At 44.2% G+C, this 15,388-nt stretch overlaps 1 protein-coding gene across 10 annotated transcripts in view; it reads right to left on the bottom strand.

Annotated features, from left to right (window-relative positions):
* LOC147015001 (protocadherin-10-like) overlaps window positions 1-15,388 on the bottom strand; it is a 592,231-nt gene that overhangs the window by 246,296 nt on the left and 330,547 nt on the right. For all 10 annotated transcript variants that reach the window (XM_085849272.1, XM_085849275.1, XM_085849281.1 and 7 more), the window contains one exon: window positions 8,213-9,473. In XM_085849272.1, coding sequence (XP_085705398.1) covers window positions 8,213-9,473 — 1,261 coding nt within the window. The remainder of the gene's footprint in view (window positions 1-8,212; window positions 9,474-15,388) is intronic.

Here is a 15,388-nt window from a genome sequence, read left to right as displayed (position 1 = left end):
TGCTTACAGTCAGTTTGAAATTCGGTAGTGAGTGTTGCAACCGACGACAGACGAATTTTCCACACTACGCGCTTCAGAATTCGGCGGTCCTGTTCTTCGAGCTTGTGTGGCCAACCACTTTGTGGCTGAGCTGTTGTTGCTCCTGGATGTTTCCACTTCACAATAACAGCACTTACGGTTGATCAAGGCAGCTCTAGCAGGGCAGAAATTTGATGAACTGACTTGTTGGAAAGGTGGCATCCTTTGACGGTGCCACGTTGAAAGTCACTGAGCTCTTCAGTACAGCCCATTCTACTTCAGTACAGCCAATGTTTGTGTATGGAGATTGCATGGCTGTGTGCTTGATTTTATACACCTGTCAGCAATGGGTGTGGCTGAAATAGCCGAATCCACTCATAAGAAGGGGTGTCCACATACTTTTAGCCAAGTAGTGTATATACGAGCAAATAAAACCCGTCACTTCGCTAACGGGAATATTAAGGGTTTGGGGGGGGCGGAGAAGTAGGGGAGGGAGAAAGTAGGGAGGTTGGGTGAGGGGAGGGAGAGGAGAGAGAGAGGGAAGGGAGCGAGGAATGACTCTCTCAGAATGATGGAGCACGAACCACTCACTCAGGATGACGGAGCACAAATAACTCGCTCAGAATTATATGGTGTGTCAAGAGCTTCCGCAGTTTGTGAACAATTCGCTCAGAGTGATGCGGCATGATTGTTGTTGTTGCTGTTGTTGAATTAAATCCACACTGCAGTGAAAACACGTTATCAGAACACGCTCTACTTTGTCGCAACTGCTGACTGCACATCCCGATTGGGACAGGAACTGTACCGCCATCGACTGTGGGGAACTTCGGAAGTGGCTTAAGCACTCAAGCAAGCACTCCAATTAAATGGTTGACAAGGACAGCTGGCTTGTCAAGCGATAGCTCTGTCAAAATATCCAAACTATGTCCAAATTAGACAAACAAACACGTTTTTGGAGTCGGAACTGTTGTTAAGTTCAAATGTGGAGGTTAAATTTTGTAATTTGGCTTACTTTAAGAGATTCTTGAGGTTGAGGCATCTGTGGAAATGAAATAAAGCCACGAACGCGGGCGTCTCCGGGCACTTATAAGCATTGCAATGTATCCAGCGACTCATGGCTATGATGAACAGGATATTCGATAATATGAGTGAGGAAAATGAAAACAACTTTATCGTTGAGAAATCGTTTTGGCCAGTTCCAAGTCAAGGCATGGTTGAGCAGGCCAAAAAAACAAAAAACATGGCAGCTTCAGACCCCAGTGAGGTAACCCAGGATATGCCTTAAGATGCTCGAGAGTGAGGTGGCCGAGGATACTCCTGATAAAGGATATAATTAAATAAGTCCATAAATCATCTTCAAAGGGGGTTTTAATTAACCCAAGCATCCAATTTTCACTCATGCACTTCCTTGGAGTTTCCTAAATATGCATTCAAAGTTTCAGGCTGCTAGGTTTCATGGCTTTGGAGTTATAGGAGACACGCGCGCGCGCACACACACACACACACACACACACACACACACACACACACACACACACACACACACACACACACACACACACACACACACACACACACACACACACACTTTTTGGTACAGATGGACTCCTCCCATGCTCTTCGAGCTGAAGAGGCTGCATAAAGCAACCATGAAAGGCTACCCAAGGTAAGCCCTGAGCTGTTTCAAACCCTTCCCAGAGTCCCTCCACAGCTGTAAAGACATTTACAAATAGTACACACATGAGCATCCCAATTCTCCACACTCCCTCAGCTGCCAGATCGGTTTCATCGCTCGTTGGTGAATCATCAGCGACAGCACAGACAGAAATGCATACCAACGAGACTTCCAAGCATGTACCACATGTAAATGTCAAAAGCTGTCAACATATGAATGAAAAAAACGAAGACACACCCACATCTCACCTGTGAATGGAGGGAATAACTAATTAGCTCTCACCTCATCAACTAAACCCAGGTTTGATTCTGTGAATGCCATGGCATGTCGCTTGTGGGACTTCAGTACCTGCTTCTGAAATTCAACCACACCTGCCTCAAAGAAAAACTGCTGCCTTGCCCACTGAGGTTTCGACCCCTGGTGGAGAGCTTCGAGGCAAGCAATATCATGCAAGCCACAGGTTTTCGTTTTCTGAGACTCAGAATAAAGGACAGACATCGCAGACTTCGACACCTCGTCAAGGCTAAAGATGTTTTGCAGGAGAAACTTCGTGGAGTCGTGGATGGAGCTCTGTTCGACCGCCTCTTTGGAATGGCAGCAGACCGAGCAATGGCAATGCCCCCCCCCACCACCACCCGGTAAACTCGCTCTGTCGACCCCCTCAGACCTTGATTATTTGAACGTTGTGAACAAATTTTGGTACAAGGAAATTCTCCCGTAATAATTGATGAAGAAAAGCTGCAAAGAACAGATGCAACGACTTGCAAAGACAGCAAACTTCAAAAACCCTGGCCCAGATGGGATCCCAAGCTTCTGGCAAAAGCAATTTCATGCTCTCCACATTCACTATGCTCGTGCAGTCAATGAACTTATCTAAGTGGATCAGGAAATGGATGAGTGGCTTGCAGAAGGTAACACCTTCCTCATCCGAAAATCTGAAGAAGCCCAACGACCTTAGAAATACCAGCCAATAACCTTTCTACTAATAACATACAAACATTTAACAGGAATCATCACAGAAACAATGTACCACCACCTAACACAACAAGGAGACCAGGAGGCAGAACAGAAGGGATGCAAGAGGGAATGCTATGGAACAATAGACCACTTCCTACTAAATGAGACCATACTCAAAAACTGCAATACCAGAAGAACCAAATTGTCTAAAGCAGTGTTCTTCACTATTTTTTTTAGAGGGGAGCCACTTTTGCTGATAAGACATCCATGTGAGAGCCGCACCACATCACCTGCAAGACTCCATAATGGCTGCTATTCGGCCCCACCTCCACATACTCTTCTTCTTTGAGCTGAACTGGGCTGCAACAATATTTGTGTACAGCCATCGACTGATGTCGTAATGTTACTTTTATGCTCCGCAATGCAACACTCATTTGAAACCGTTGGATCAGTTTGATAGCATTTATGGCAGATTATGATTGGTGTTTTCACATTTGTGTATTATCGAACACACGTCAGGGGCCGCACTTTCGGCCATCAGTAACCACCAGGGGCTCGAGGACCGTGCAACGAAGAACACTGGTCTCCAGCCTGGATAAACTATTTAAAAAAAGCTTTTGATAGTGTTTCACATTCATGGATGATAAGGTGCATGCAAATGTACAAGATAAATCCTCAAATAATCAGGCTGATTGAGAAAGCGATGGATCTATGGAATACAACACGAATCCTGCAGCACTTGGAAGGAAAGATCGAAACACCAGGAGTGAAGGAAGATATGACGTAGGATATTCCAAGGAGACAGCCTTTCCCCCCTCCAGTTTTGCCTGCCTCTGGATCCACTAAGTAACCTCATTAATGAGCAAGAACACAGATACACCCTAACATCCAACAAAAGAGCGTCCAAATAAATAAGAAAGGTGACTCATCTAATGGACATGAATGATTTAAAACTCTTTGCACCGAATGACGAAAAATTGGCAGAACAACTGAAATTAGTGAAACGGTACTCTGACGACATCCAAATGTATCTTGGCCTCGATAAGTGTGCCAAGTGCACATTCGTCCAAGGTATACCAACATAAACGGACAACAAAAAATTGACGTAAATACAACAATACAGGAGCTGGACAACAAAGCATCTTACGAATACGTTTGAGTGGAAGACGGCCACTAAATACGTCATAAAAAGGTGCAAAATCAATTATCAACGAATACCTGTGTAGAACGAAGCTGACCCTGAAAATCAACCTCTCCCCAAGAAACATAATCAAAGCCATAAACCAACGAGCACTACCAGTGTTCCAATACAGCTGCAGAATAGTAAACGGGCCACAAGCAGAAATCAACAAGCGAGACATCAGAGCAAGGAAACTCCTCACAATAAATACACAAAATGTTCCACAAAAATCAGTACACCCTGAGAATGTGTGTGCCGAAGAAAGAAGGAGGTGGTGGCCTGATGGAACTCAATCAAGTGTACAGAGCGACGACTGTAGGATTGGCGGAGTACGTGAAAAGTACTGTTAGGAAAGACATGAGAAGATAAAGAGCTCCCGAGTTTGGCAGTGGAGGGGAACAACCAAACATCATAATGACCCACCCTTGAATTGTCAATGGCCACACAATAATCATGCCATGTAGTGGTTTGACGAGTATTCCTTGGTCTTGCTAATGGTGGAGGTACACAAGCAGCAAGTTCTCAGGAGCAGAGACCAAAGTAATGTCAATAGGGAAGAGAAAGAGAGCCAAATTTGCAGCGTAATTCGAGCAGGTTGAGTTTTGAGGTCAGATTGGGAGAGTTAAGAAGTCGGATTACTTTGGATTCAATTCTATCCAATAAGTATGTGGAGCGAGAACCTCTCCAGATGTGAGAGCAGTACTCTATAGATAGATGAATCAATCCTTTTTTTTTTTTCATAATTGAAGCCACTGTTCAAATGAGAAGAACTTTTGACATCTGAACAAGACTCCAAGTTTCTTCGAGGCAGACTCAGCTATTTACATAATATGTGGATTCCAGGATAAATTTGATATTAGGGTAATACCGAGAAGGTTTATTGTATCATATCGTGTAATTATTGAGCTTTCAATGGAGATTGGAGAGTTGAGAGGAGATGGGAAGATGGGAAGAACAGAGATGGGAAGAAATTGAGTTTCAGAAACATTAAACTTAACTTGATTACATTTAAATAACCACTAGGAAAGCTTGTCCAAATCCGAATTTAACGAGGTGGCTGTGATGAAACGGGATGTAGATTGAGTGAGGGAAGATGGAGCAGATTGGAAAAACATGGAGGAATGTAATGTTGAGTCATCAGCATACGAGTGCATTTGGTTATTTGTGGAAGAAAGGTAATTGATAAAAAGGAGGAAAAGTCTTGGAGACAGGACGGAACACTGAGGGACACCGCTGCTGATAGGGAAGGGGGAGATGTTGAACTATCACCAAATTACGGAGATAGAGCGGTCGGAGAGAAAGCTCGATATGAGAGAGCAGAGTGAAGGAGGAAAGCCGAAAGAGGGAAGCTTGGATATCAGACCCCGATGCCAAACTCTGTCAAAGGCTTTTGAGATTTCAAGGCCGACAACAAAGGATCCCCCAAAGTCTCAAAGTCAAAGCCCAGACATTCATAATAAAGAAAGGATATCACCTGTAGATCTTGCCTTGTGAAAGCCGTATTGATGGTCAGACAAAACGACTGTGAGATTCAAGATGCTTGAAGAAATGGGAATTGAGAAGACATTCAAAGACTTTGGAAATAGTAGAATTCAAAGCAATAGGATGGTTGGGAAGGTTTGAAGGATCACCCTTCTTTAAAATAGGCTGTACTAAGGCATGTTTCCAGGAAAGAGAAAAAGTTTGGGTTTTTAAACAAAAACAAAACAAATGAGCAAGCACAGGTGCAAGTTCCGAAGCATATTCCTTCATAACACGAGGCGGAATGCCATCTTGCCCGTCGGCCTTGCTTGTGTCCAGAGAGGAGTATTTTTTTGACTGCATGAAAAGAGATTATGGGGAGGGGAATAAAATTGGTGAGGGGAGCATCAGAGGGAGGTGGAATGTTAGAGTCATCCAGTGTGAAGTTAGAGGAGAAAAAAGAACCAAAAAGAGTTCCTTTATCAGCGATAGTGCCATCAGAATGGAAAAGCGAAGGTAAGGGAGAGCAACAGAAGTTGTTGGAGATACTTTTAGCTAAGGACTAGAAAGATCTATTAGTGGAAGAAGATGAGAGGTTCTCACATTTATTTTGAATGAAGGAATTCTTCGTTTCACGAATAACATGTTTGCAATGATCTCTGGCAGATATGAAAGCAGAATGCGAGTCGGAGGAAGAAGAGTTTTTCCATGTCCGATATGCGGCATCCTTTGCACGAATGGCTACAGAGCAGGAATTATTGAACCAAGAATTGGTCGGAGAGATAGATTTAAAAGAGAAGGGGTATAAGCATCCATTCCTACACCAATAATTTCAGGTAAACGTTCAGCAGAGATAGAGGCAGAAAAGAAGTTTTATTTTGTAAACCAGTCCAGTCAACATTATTGAAATGCCAATACTGGTGATAAGTTGAAGTATACTGTTAGGTTCATGGGGAAACGGGTAATGTTCCTAAAATGTGACTCATTGTTCAATTTATTTTGTTGAACCGTTTTCCAACTCATGTTTCAAATAGGTCACCATGGCATCAAAAAAGTAATCAAACAGCCTTTTTGGCCATTTCTTAAATACGAAGCACATATTTTCAGTTGGAATTGGCTGCAAGTTCAATTTGGCAGACCCAGGGTTTCTACCAATCTAAGTCAGAGGCCTGAAGCAATCCACAGCCTGACGCTCCCAAAAGATCTTCCAAGCAGGACCCAGGAGCCCCACCCAGAGGTCTCGCGAGCAATCGCCACCGCCCCCCCCCACTCCCCCTTTACCCCAAGATCATTCACAAATCTAAGTCTTGGCAACGAACAAAAATCCACCTCCCAGGTGCTGACAGACAGCTCGAGAGAAGGAGCTTATCTCTCTTTGTTAGTGAGGGAGGTGTGGAAACATGCTGTATTGCCCCCCAGCCTGGTCGGCCTCACCAGGTTACACAAAGGAGCATAAATAGATGGGATGTCCGTACCTCGCTGTCCCCACAATCGCCGTACACCATCTCCTTTACAGGGACATTAAAAGACTCCTTACCCTCGGCAAACACACTTAATACAGGTAAGACATTCTACAGCCACAGGAACACACATGGCATCTCCCACCTTTAACGAGAAGATTACAATGTTGGTAGAAGGATGGACATTAACAAACTGCATCATGGCAGAAGCTGATAAAATGTATAATCAAGTCCGTTTGAGGGTCTGAATCACAAAATATGAGGAATATGCTTCCTCCTTGTGATTCATATAAATCACTTTTTATGTGCATGGTCGAGGCTCATGGAAGAGCCAATACAGTGAGCGGACATGTAAGATTAATTACTTATTCATTGGCTATAATTCCAAGCATTCACGACCTCATGGCAGCAAGCTTGCATTCTGTACCGCACCGTGCTCCCGTTCCATTGCAGAGCAATTTAAATCTAAGAGCCACCAAAAAGTTTTACCGGCAAAGTGCCATGTCATGGAAATCTATGATTTGGCAGGTGTATCCATCTGGTGATCCTGAAACCTTACATTTGCTTGTGTGGGGTGTTAAAAAATCATCACACGGCAGGGAATCATCTCACATCACTCTAATCCCCAGCCTACAGAAACAGATATTGCCTCTTGGCATCAAAGATTTCTCATCCATGACCATTGCAGTTCAACAAGTAGCCTTAAGCCCTGATGAGAAAGAAAAGGAAAGAAGAATTAATTGAGATCAAACAAATTAATAACGATGGTGCCTCAGACGTTTGTCCAGATTAAGTTGATTCCTGATGGGAAAGGATCCAACAGCAACCTCATCCTGGCCATTCACAGATAGGGTGTTGCATCATACACTGAGGCCTGAGCCATCCTTCTGAAGGGACGTTTTGCCAAATGTCAAGCCTGCAGCCACTTGATTGTGGATGTTAAAAATACCTACAATGTTTGTTACGAATTGTATGCCTTTGGGTTGGTACCTTAAATAAATTCCAACTCTGACCGAATCATAATTCACACGTGGTTGTCCATGCATCTCTCTGCCTGAGGATATCGTGAGTAATTCTGAGAGATTTCGTTCTCTGGCTGGCAACTGCAATCTCTCCGGCACAAGGTCGGGCACTCTATTTTGGGAGATGTGTTCAAAGTGAAAGCACCACCAACTTACACTCTGAGCTGTACGAGTCGGTGGTGCTTCCATTTTGGCAAAATTGATCTTCCCAACTGCGACCATTTTTTTGGGCGAATTTGCGAAAGGCACTTTATCACCTGTAATTCTGACCGAGAATCAAAAAAACATACGAGATCAATTTTGTGCTGCAACAATTCACTGAAACTACTTTAAATTGATAACACATGGTTATAGCACATGGCTGGGTATGTAGACAAAGTAGGTGTTGTCGTGGGGGTGTGTGGATGGAGGTGTTGTCGTGAGGGTGTGGATTGCTAACCTTCAGGTTCTTCTCCGAGTGCTGCTTCTGTTGGCAATGCATCACGCACCAACGTCACCTCAGGTCGTGGCCGTCCACGCTTTCCACGGTGTCCTCGACCTGGCAATGCCTTACTCCTTTTGCAGCATACTGCTACAGCTGCTGCCACAGCTGCAAGTAAGGCAACCGAAAGGCCAGCGAGGGCTAACACAGCAGCCAGTGAAGCGTGTGATGATCCTCTGTGGCCTGTTGGTGCCTGTGTACCAGCCAAGCCATCACGGGCTGCCACTGACCTGCTACCCACAGCTTCAAGCCAGACCGTTGCTGTCGCCGAGCGTGGTCGTTCCCCGTGGTCTCTTGCAGAGAGTAAAAGACGGTAGTGAACATCACTCGGCAGCAACATACGAGATGCCCTTAGCTCACCAGACTCTGCATCCAGCCTAAACAGTCCTGATGCCTCACCTGAATCCTGAATTGTAAAAGCTATACGGCCATTGTCACCAGCATCGGCATCACGTGCCTTTACTGTGGCAAGAATACGCCCAGCAGCCACACCTGATGGTACTGCCAGCCGACCCTCACCATCTGAACCAAGTGGTGGGTGCACAAAAACCGGGGCATTGTCATTGCGATCTTGAACCAACACACTTACATTAGCTTCTGCCTGTTGGGGTGGTACCCCAGCATCAGTGGCACGCAGTGTGAAAGCAAGGCATTGGGCCTGTTCATGGTCAAAAGCACGAAGAGCATACAATGCACCTGTTGCCGGATTTACTGAAACATAAGTGTGTGCCGGCATCCCGCCGACTGTTGAGTCAACTAGCGAGTAAGCCAGTCGACCGTTGGAGCCCAGATCTGGATCTGAAGCTGACACAGTTCCAAGATAAGCCCCAGGTACATTGTTCTCGTGGAGGCGAAACTCATAGCGCGGCTGTCCAAAGAGCGGCCCATTATCATTTACATCTCCAACAGTAACGGACACAGTTTTTCTTGCGGCCAGTGGTGGTGTTCCCTCATCACGAGCCACTAAGGTGAGATTCCATGCAGCAGCTCGCTCCCTGTCCAACGAGCCTGATGTTACAAAGGCCCACTCTCCCGGCTCTGCTGAAGACCGCAGAGAAAATGGAGGGGGTGGCTCACCAGGTGCACCAAGCAGCATGCAGGATACTTGGCCATTGGCTTCAGCATCGCTATCAGTGACACGCACGAGTGCAATGAATGCACCAGGAGCTGCATCCTCCAATACCACGAGTGAGCCTCCCACCTCAGCCAGAGACAGCACCTGTCCATGCACAATACGTACCAGTAAAATCAACACCATGTCATCTGTCACACCACAGGATTCACTGAACACCTCCTGAGAGGCCAGAGCTATCTATGATCGTTGTTACCAGGTTCTCAATAGAATCCAGCCCATTCTAAAAATGTTTTAATCATCATTCAAAATTAGAATTTTTTGGACACTTATACTTTATTTGTCGATTACTCTTCTGGCAGGATAATACATCCAAAACTTTGCTGCTTAATAGTATCATTACAAGTGCCTTTTCAGAACTCTTTGTCAGGTATACATTCAAAATTGTTTTGTTGTGCATTTTGAATATGTTGACAATGGATGTCCTAAAAAATTTAAGAGCACAAAACTGTTTTATGCTTCACAATTTATCAATATTAGAACCTCCAAATGCTTTCTATAAATTGCAAGAAATTAACGAATGTGAGTGCATCAAAAACAAAAATTGTACAAAACGAGAGACAAAGCTGGACATCGTCGTAGGTTTTTGATAGTAGAGGGGGATTACCTCTGCAACTTCAACCAACGAAAAACAACTTTTTGATGATAGATTCGTGCAATGTCAAGGGAATTTATAACCTTCCCAAAGGGGAAAGAAGACGGGGATGTAATATCGCAATTTTCAATGTTACACAGGTGGAATTAGCACCAGCACACGTGTCACAGTGCACGATTCACAAGGCTACGGTGCAGCGTACATTCTGATATTGTTGTTTGCAAATCATACAGTTGTGGTACAGAATTAAATATATATGAATGTCAATTGCTAAAATTAAGGCAAATGACTTCCTTAGTGGATATGATCGGAAAAATGGAATGCACACTCTGCAAATCAGCAAAAATGGAAAAGGATGAAAGTGCAATTATCCCTCATCAGGATTCTAACTTACAACCGTAAAATCTACATCACCTTGAAGCATTTCCCTGACCTTTACGATGGAAAACGTGGCCATGGGTGCGTGCTAAATAAATTCTTGATGCTCGAGCAGTTGGGCGAGCGGGCCTGCCCACCATTTTCTCACTGGAATGTTGAGGGAAGTGCTGATAACTTCAAAACAACAAGATATCGGTGAAGAATTGGATTTAAAATGAGAAGAGTTAATTCTGGTGGAGAATGCAGACTGTGTCGACAGCTAATAAAATGAAACGAAAGGCTGTCCTGTCATAGAAATGCATTACCAGCTCAAAATTTATACCCATGATTATTTAATTCATTACAAAGTCGGATCTGTTTCTGGCTTTCCGGGCAACAAGCGATTTCATTCCAGTTCTCCGGTGGTTCTGAATGTAGATTCATTAGCATGGCACAAAAGTATGAGACATTAAAATCCCTTCTCTTGAAATATTCAGCACATAGCACTATGAATTCATATTTCGACCATGACAATATTCAACATGTTGAAATGAAATTCAGTTTCACTTCCGTGCAACCAACCCGTCTACAATGTCCCTTTCTTGACTGAAACCCTTGTACCTATTTGTAACCTTGTTTTAACAGATGTAAATAAACTTCAGATTGTTACTTCAACATATTTTACATTTGCATAAAAATAATTTTTTATATTCTTTGCAAAAATCTGCATTCCTTATTGCTATACAAGGGACAAGGAAATGTTATACTGTACAAGGAAATGTAGGATGAGGCTATCGGAGCACGGCAACATTGTACGAGGATCGTGAACTTTCTTATACACGTACCAAACTTTACACATGGATTAAGAAAGGTATGTCAAATGATTTCGATTAAAAAGTACCTTGAAATAAATATTTTCATGACAGTAGACATTTTCCAAGATGGCCACCTAGATGGTTAAGTATATAAAACAGGTATTTCCACCCGTACATTTCGTATAACCCTTTAAGTGGCTAAATATACATCTTTATTGGCAAAGAACGCAAGGAATATCGAAAAACTATCGATAATAACTTTCCATGTTCCTAATGTGCATAATGGGTGGCCATTGTACAAAATCACCACCAAACATAAAAACATAATATGTCTGTCTTTACGCTGGCCGTGAATCTTAATCAAAGGGCCCAAGATGGTCTTGATCTTCTAACACCATGCAAACAATGAGGAGGCGGACTGCGGATACCCGTTTGGTGCTTCATGCAGTTCACGCTGCACAGCATAATCATATAACTCTCATATGCACTGTTGCTACACATGTTGTTCATTCAGTAATGGCCGTTCAAGCACTATCATACAACTCTGAGTTATGGATTTCCTTCAGGATAGCGAAAGTGTTCTGTTAACTGGCAGCCCATGAGATAGCAGTCTGCCTCGGACCAGATAGATGTCATGCCCTTCTGAAGTTTCATGCTTTGACAGGGTGTGATATCACAGGATCAGCCTTCGTTGGGCGTGGGAAAATAGTCCGGCAGCTGTCAGGCTCAACCTCATTTTGGCGTCTTAAGTTTATTTTTGGTGGATTTTGCTCGCCAAGACCACGAATGTTAAACATGATTTTACTGGACTTCCGTCGGCATTGGGCAATTTGAGATAATTAGCATAAAACAAAATGGACACCAAAATACCAAATTTCTTCCTGAACAGATATCCAAATAGTCTTTAAATATTGTCAGGCTGCTAAATATTGTATATTTCACTCAGGTCTTCACTATAGGAAAGTTTGAGCTCACATAATCGACGTATTGTTTGTATCACGTGGCTAATTTGCAGAAATTCAAGATTCGTACTTTGTTCGTCCTCCATTCGTACTTTGATCTCCTCAAGAAGCCTTTTGCCCACCTCCGAGAGAGATACTCTCAACTTTTGGAAATTCCCCTGACTGTTCATGTGTAAAGATAGAATTAAAAAAAAAAACTATTAAATAATCCTGTCATCTCACCTTCATAATCCACTAAGTCTCATGTGATATTCCTTAAAGGGCCCACACTAATCTTAACCTTTTCTTTACCGTTCCCCAAATATACTTAAAGGATGTCTTACTGTAACGTTTAATGTTTTTGGCAACATATTTTCATATTCTCTCTTGGGTTGCTGAGTTATTGTTTACTCCTACACTGATGCGAGTTGGACTTGCGTCGTTATTTTGGACCACATTAATGCTTTCTCCTTATCCTTAATAACATCGCTTACCTCCCTACTCATCCGCCCCGGTTTCTTTCTGCCTGCCTCTACCTGTACACTTTACTGGAACATAGTACTTACCCTTTCCATGGGCCTTTCTGAATTATTCACAAACCCCTCTCTCCTGCTCCTCCGTCATACCAGGAATCTCATAAACACATTCGACAAGTAAATTTACTCTTTCTTCAATCACTAATCTCAATACAAACAGAAACCACTACATTCGTTCTTTTCTCAATGTCATTCAGTGCACCTTCCTCTCGATACAATACGTGAATTGTCTTTTACCCAGAAGGCAACACTTCCTCCTATCACACTTGTACATATTATAGCCTTCAATCTTGCACTCCAACTCCAACTCCTCATTAAACCAAGTCTCACTTACTGCAACTATCTCGTACACCTCACCATCTACTTTAGCCTCAAACTCTTCTACCTTATTCTTTAGACTCTTGCCATTGGTATCGAGTTTCCTTAACTTTTCCCCTACCAAAACCATCCTTCGTTGCCCATCCCCACCAGCCATACCATCAGCACAAGTTCCTCCATCCACAGCATCTCCACCCTTCTCTAACCTAAAAAAAACACCTCAATTCCATCTTCAATTTCCAATTGCAAACTTTGCTGTTCCCTTTCTGTTTAGTCTAATGCCATAATTGTGGAAACACTCCCTTTGCCCCCTGAAAGACACCCAGTGCTTTGAAAACCCAAATCAATGCTGCCCACACCATTTATCCCACCACAGGTTAACATGTATCATTCTTCCAGCAGACCCAACACCAACATATTCTAAGGAGGATCCTGGAAAAAAATACGATGAAACCCCGTTCCCTCAATCGGTAACCCGATAATTCATACCTTACCTTCAAGTCCTCTCAATATATTCTTCCCACATCATTAGTACTCAAATGCACCATGACCAAAGTCCTTCCATCATGACCCAACAAAATGTCATGTGATAGACGATCAATATCCCTCACCCCAGCCCCTTTGAAACAACACAAAATCCTATTCTTTGATGGCTGCCACAAAATGGAGCCTCCACATACCTAATAGCCTCATCCCTGACAAAAATATCCAGCTGGCCTCCCTCCCTCCCACCTCCATCCAACACCCACCACCACCAACATAATCAGCTCCATGCACCTGCAGTACCCCATTCAGCACCTACACCACCCCGCATTCAACGCCGACCACACCAACCACATCGCCACTGCCGACCACACACACTGCAAATGAACCACCATCACCCTCACTTGAAACATCCCCAACACCGTCATTAGCTACCACACCCTATCCAAACACTCTGCAACCCCGTCGCCATCCACACTCCCACCCATACCAAATTAACCAAGATTGACATCCGTGGTAGTCATACTCAGTTTGTCAACTTCGCCTTCCACACAATCACTGCCAACAACAGAATCTGCGCCGAGTCGATTGCACCCTCTGCATCCCTCACCACACTCCCACGAATGCCTACACCTGCCATAGACCCCCCCAACCCCACCCGCACCCCAAACATGATCAACCTTCATTGAATCCTTCACCCTCCAACAAATCCTGCAAAGTTTTTGTTTGTCGCAAAAAGAAACCTCCTGCACCCCCCAAGTGGAGGGACCCCACCTCCCCTAGGTTCCACCAACCCAGGCATATATAACACCCAATACACTGTTTATAACCATGTCCCTGGCATTACACTTATCCAGTGACATCTGTTTCTTCTTGTCCTCTTCTTCTTCTTCTTCAGGATAAACACCTGGGTGCCCCCATTGGCAGTAGGGTGATCATCATCACGCTTCATATCTTTGGAATTTTTAGTGCATCAAACTAATGTCATGCTTCAGAGAGCCTCCATTGTGAGATCCACTCAGACTACACCTGTCCTCCAGGCTCACGCCAATGCACGCATCTCCATGATGCCGATCAAAACTTTTTCCTCCATGAATGCCAAATCCATCTGCGTGGCTGCCTATCCCCCCCCCTCCGCCCACTCCCACCCCGGCAGCACCCATGGCCCCCAGGAGGTTGCCCAGACCCAACATTGTTGACCCTTCACCTTTGTATTCAGTCTGATGTTGGATGGTCTGGAAAACAGGGCTGTGACTAAAAACTCCCTGATCAGGTTACCCAACCTGTCATTCAGCATGAAAGCCAGATTGCCGCCCTGGGAGACTCTCGAAGAAGACGTCGTGTTCTGACCCACTGTCTGGCCTAATGGGAATCCCCATTGAAGCACCGAGGCCAGACCTCCAGTAAATGCACCGACGACCCTCCCTCCCAAGTCAGGCAAGTGCAGGCTGAATGTGCAATGCAGACTGAAGTGCAGGCTGGCTCTAGCTCTGCAAAAGGACTCGGCAGAGGTGCTTTCTTGTTCCTTAGAGGCTTTTGGTCACCGCCACTGCCTTGCAAGTCACTCTGGATCCATTCTTGGCCCTCACAGCCTTTATGGTGTTGAGCCGATCCGATTCATCTTCAGCTAAATGGTCACATTGGTTCATTTTGGCACAGCTGAGTCCATGTTGCATATTTCCTGACATAATGGCTTGCCAAAGCACTGGATTTCTCTCCGATGCAATGTGTTCGACGAGCGCCACGCTGACACGATGTCATGCAAGATGGTGGCCAGCCTTGGTTCCTCCAGATGAGATATCGGCTTGATCAGAGCTGCAGGCATTGCCTGGTCTCCCATATTCAGCAACAGTTACAGATAACATGGAGTCCAAATTGAATGATAAATCAACTGCATGAGTCAATATACAGAAGAAAAATTTCACCTCCCCAAAGTCCTTCACTCCTGGACTTCTGA

The sequence above is a fragment of the Eptatretus burgeri genome, chromosome 12 (assembly GCF_056783735.1).
Source record: "Eptatretus burgeri isolate ZD-2024b chromosome 12, Ebu_testis_v1, whole genome shotgun sequence".
Taxonomy (NCBI): Eukaryota; Metazoa; Chordata; class Myxini; order Myxiniformes; family Myxinidae; genus Eptatretus; species Eptatretus burgeri.
This window is presented reverse-complemented; position numbering and strand designations above follow the sequence as displayed.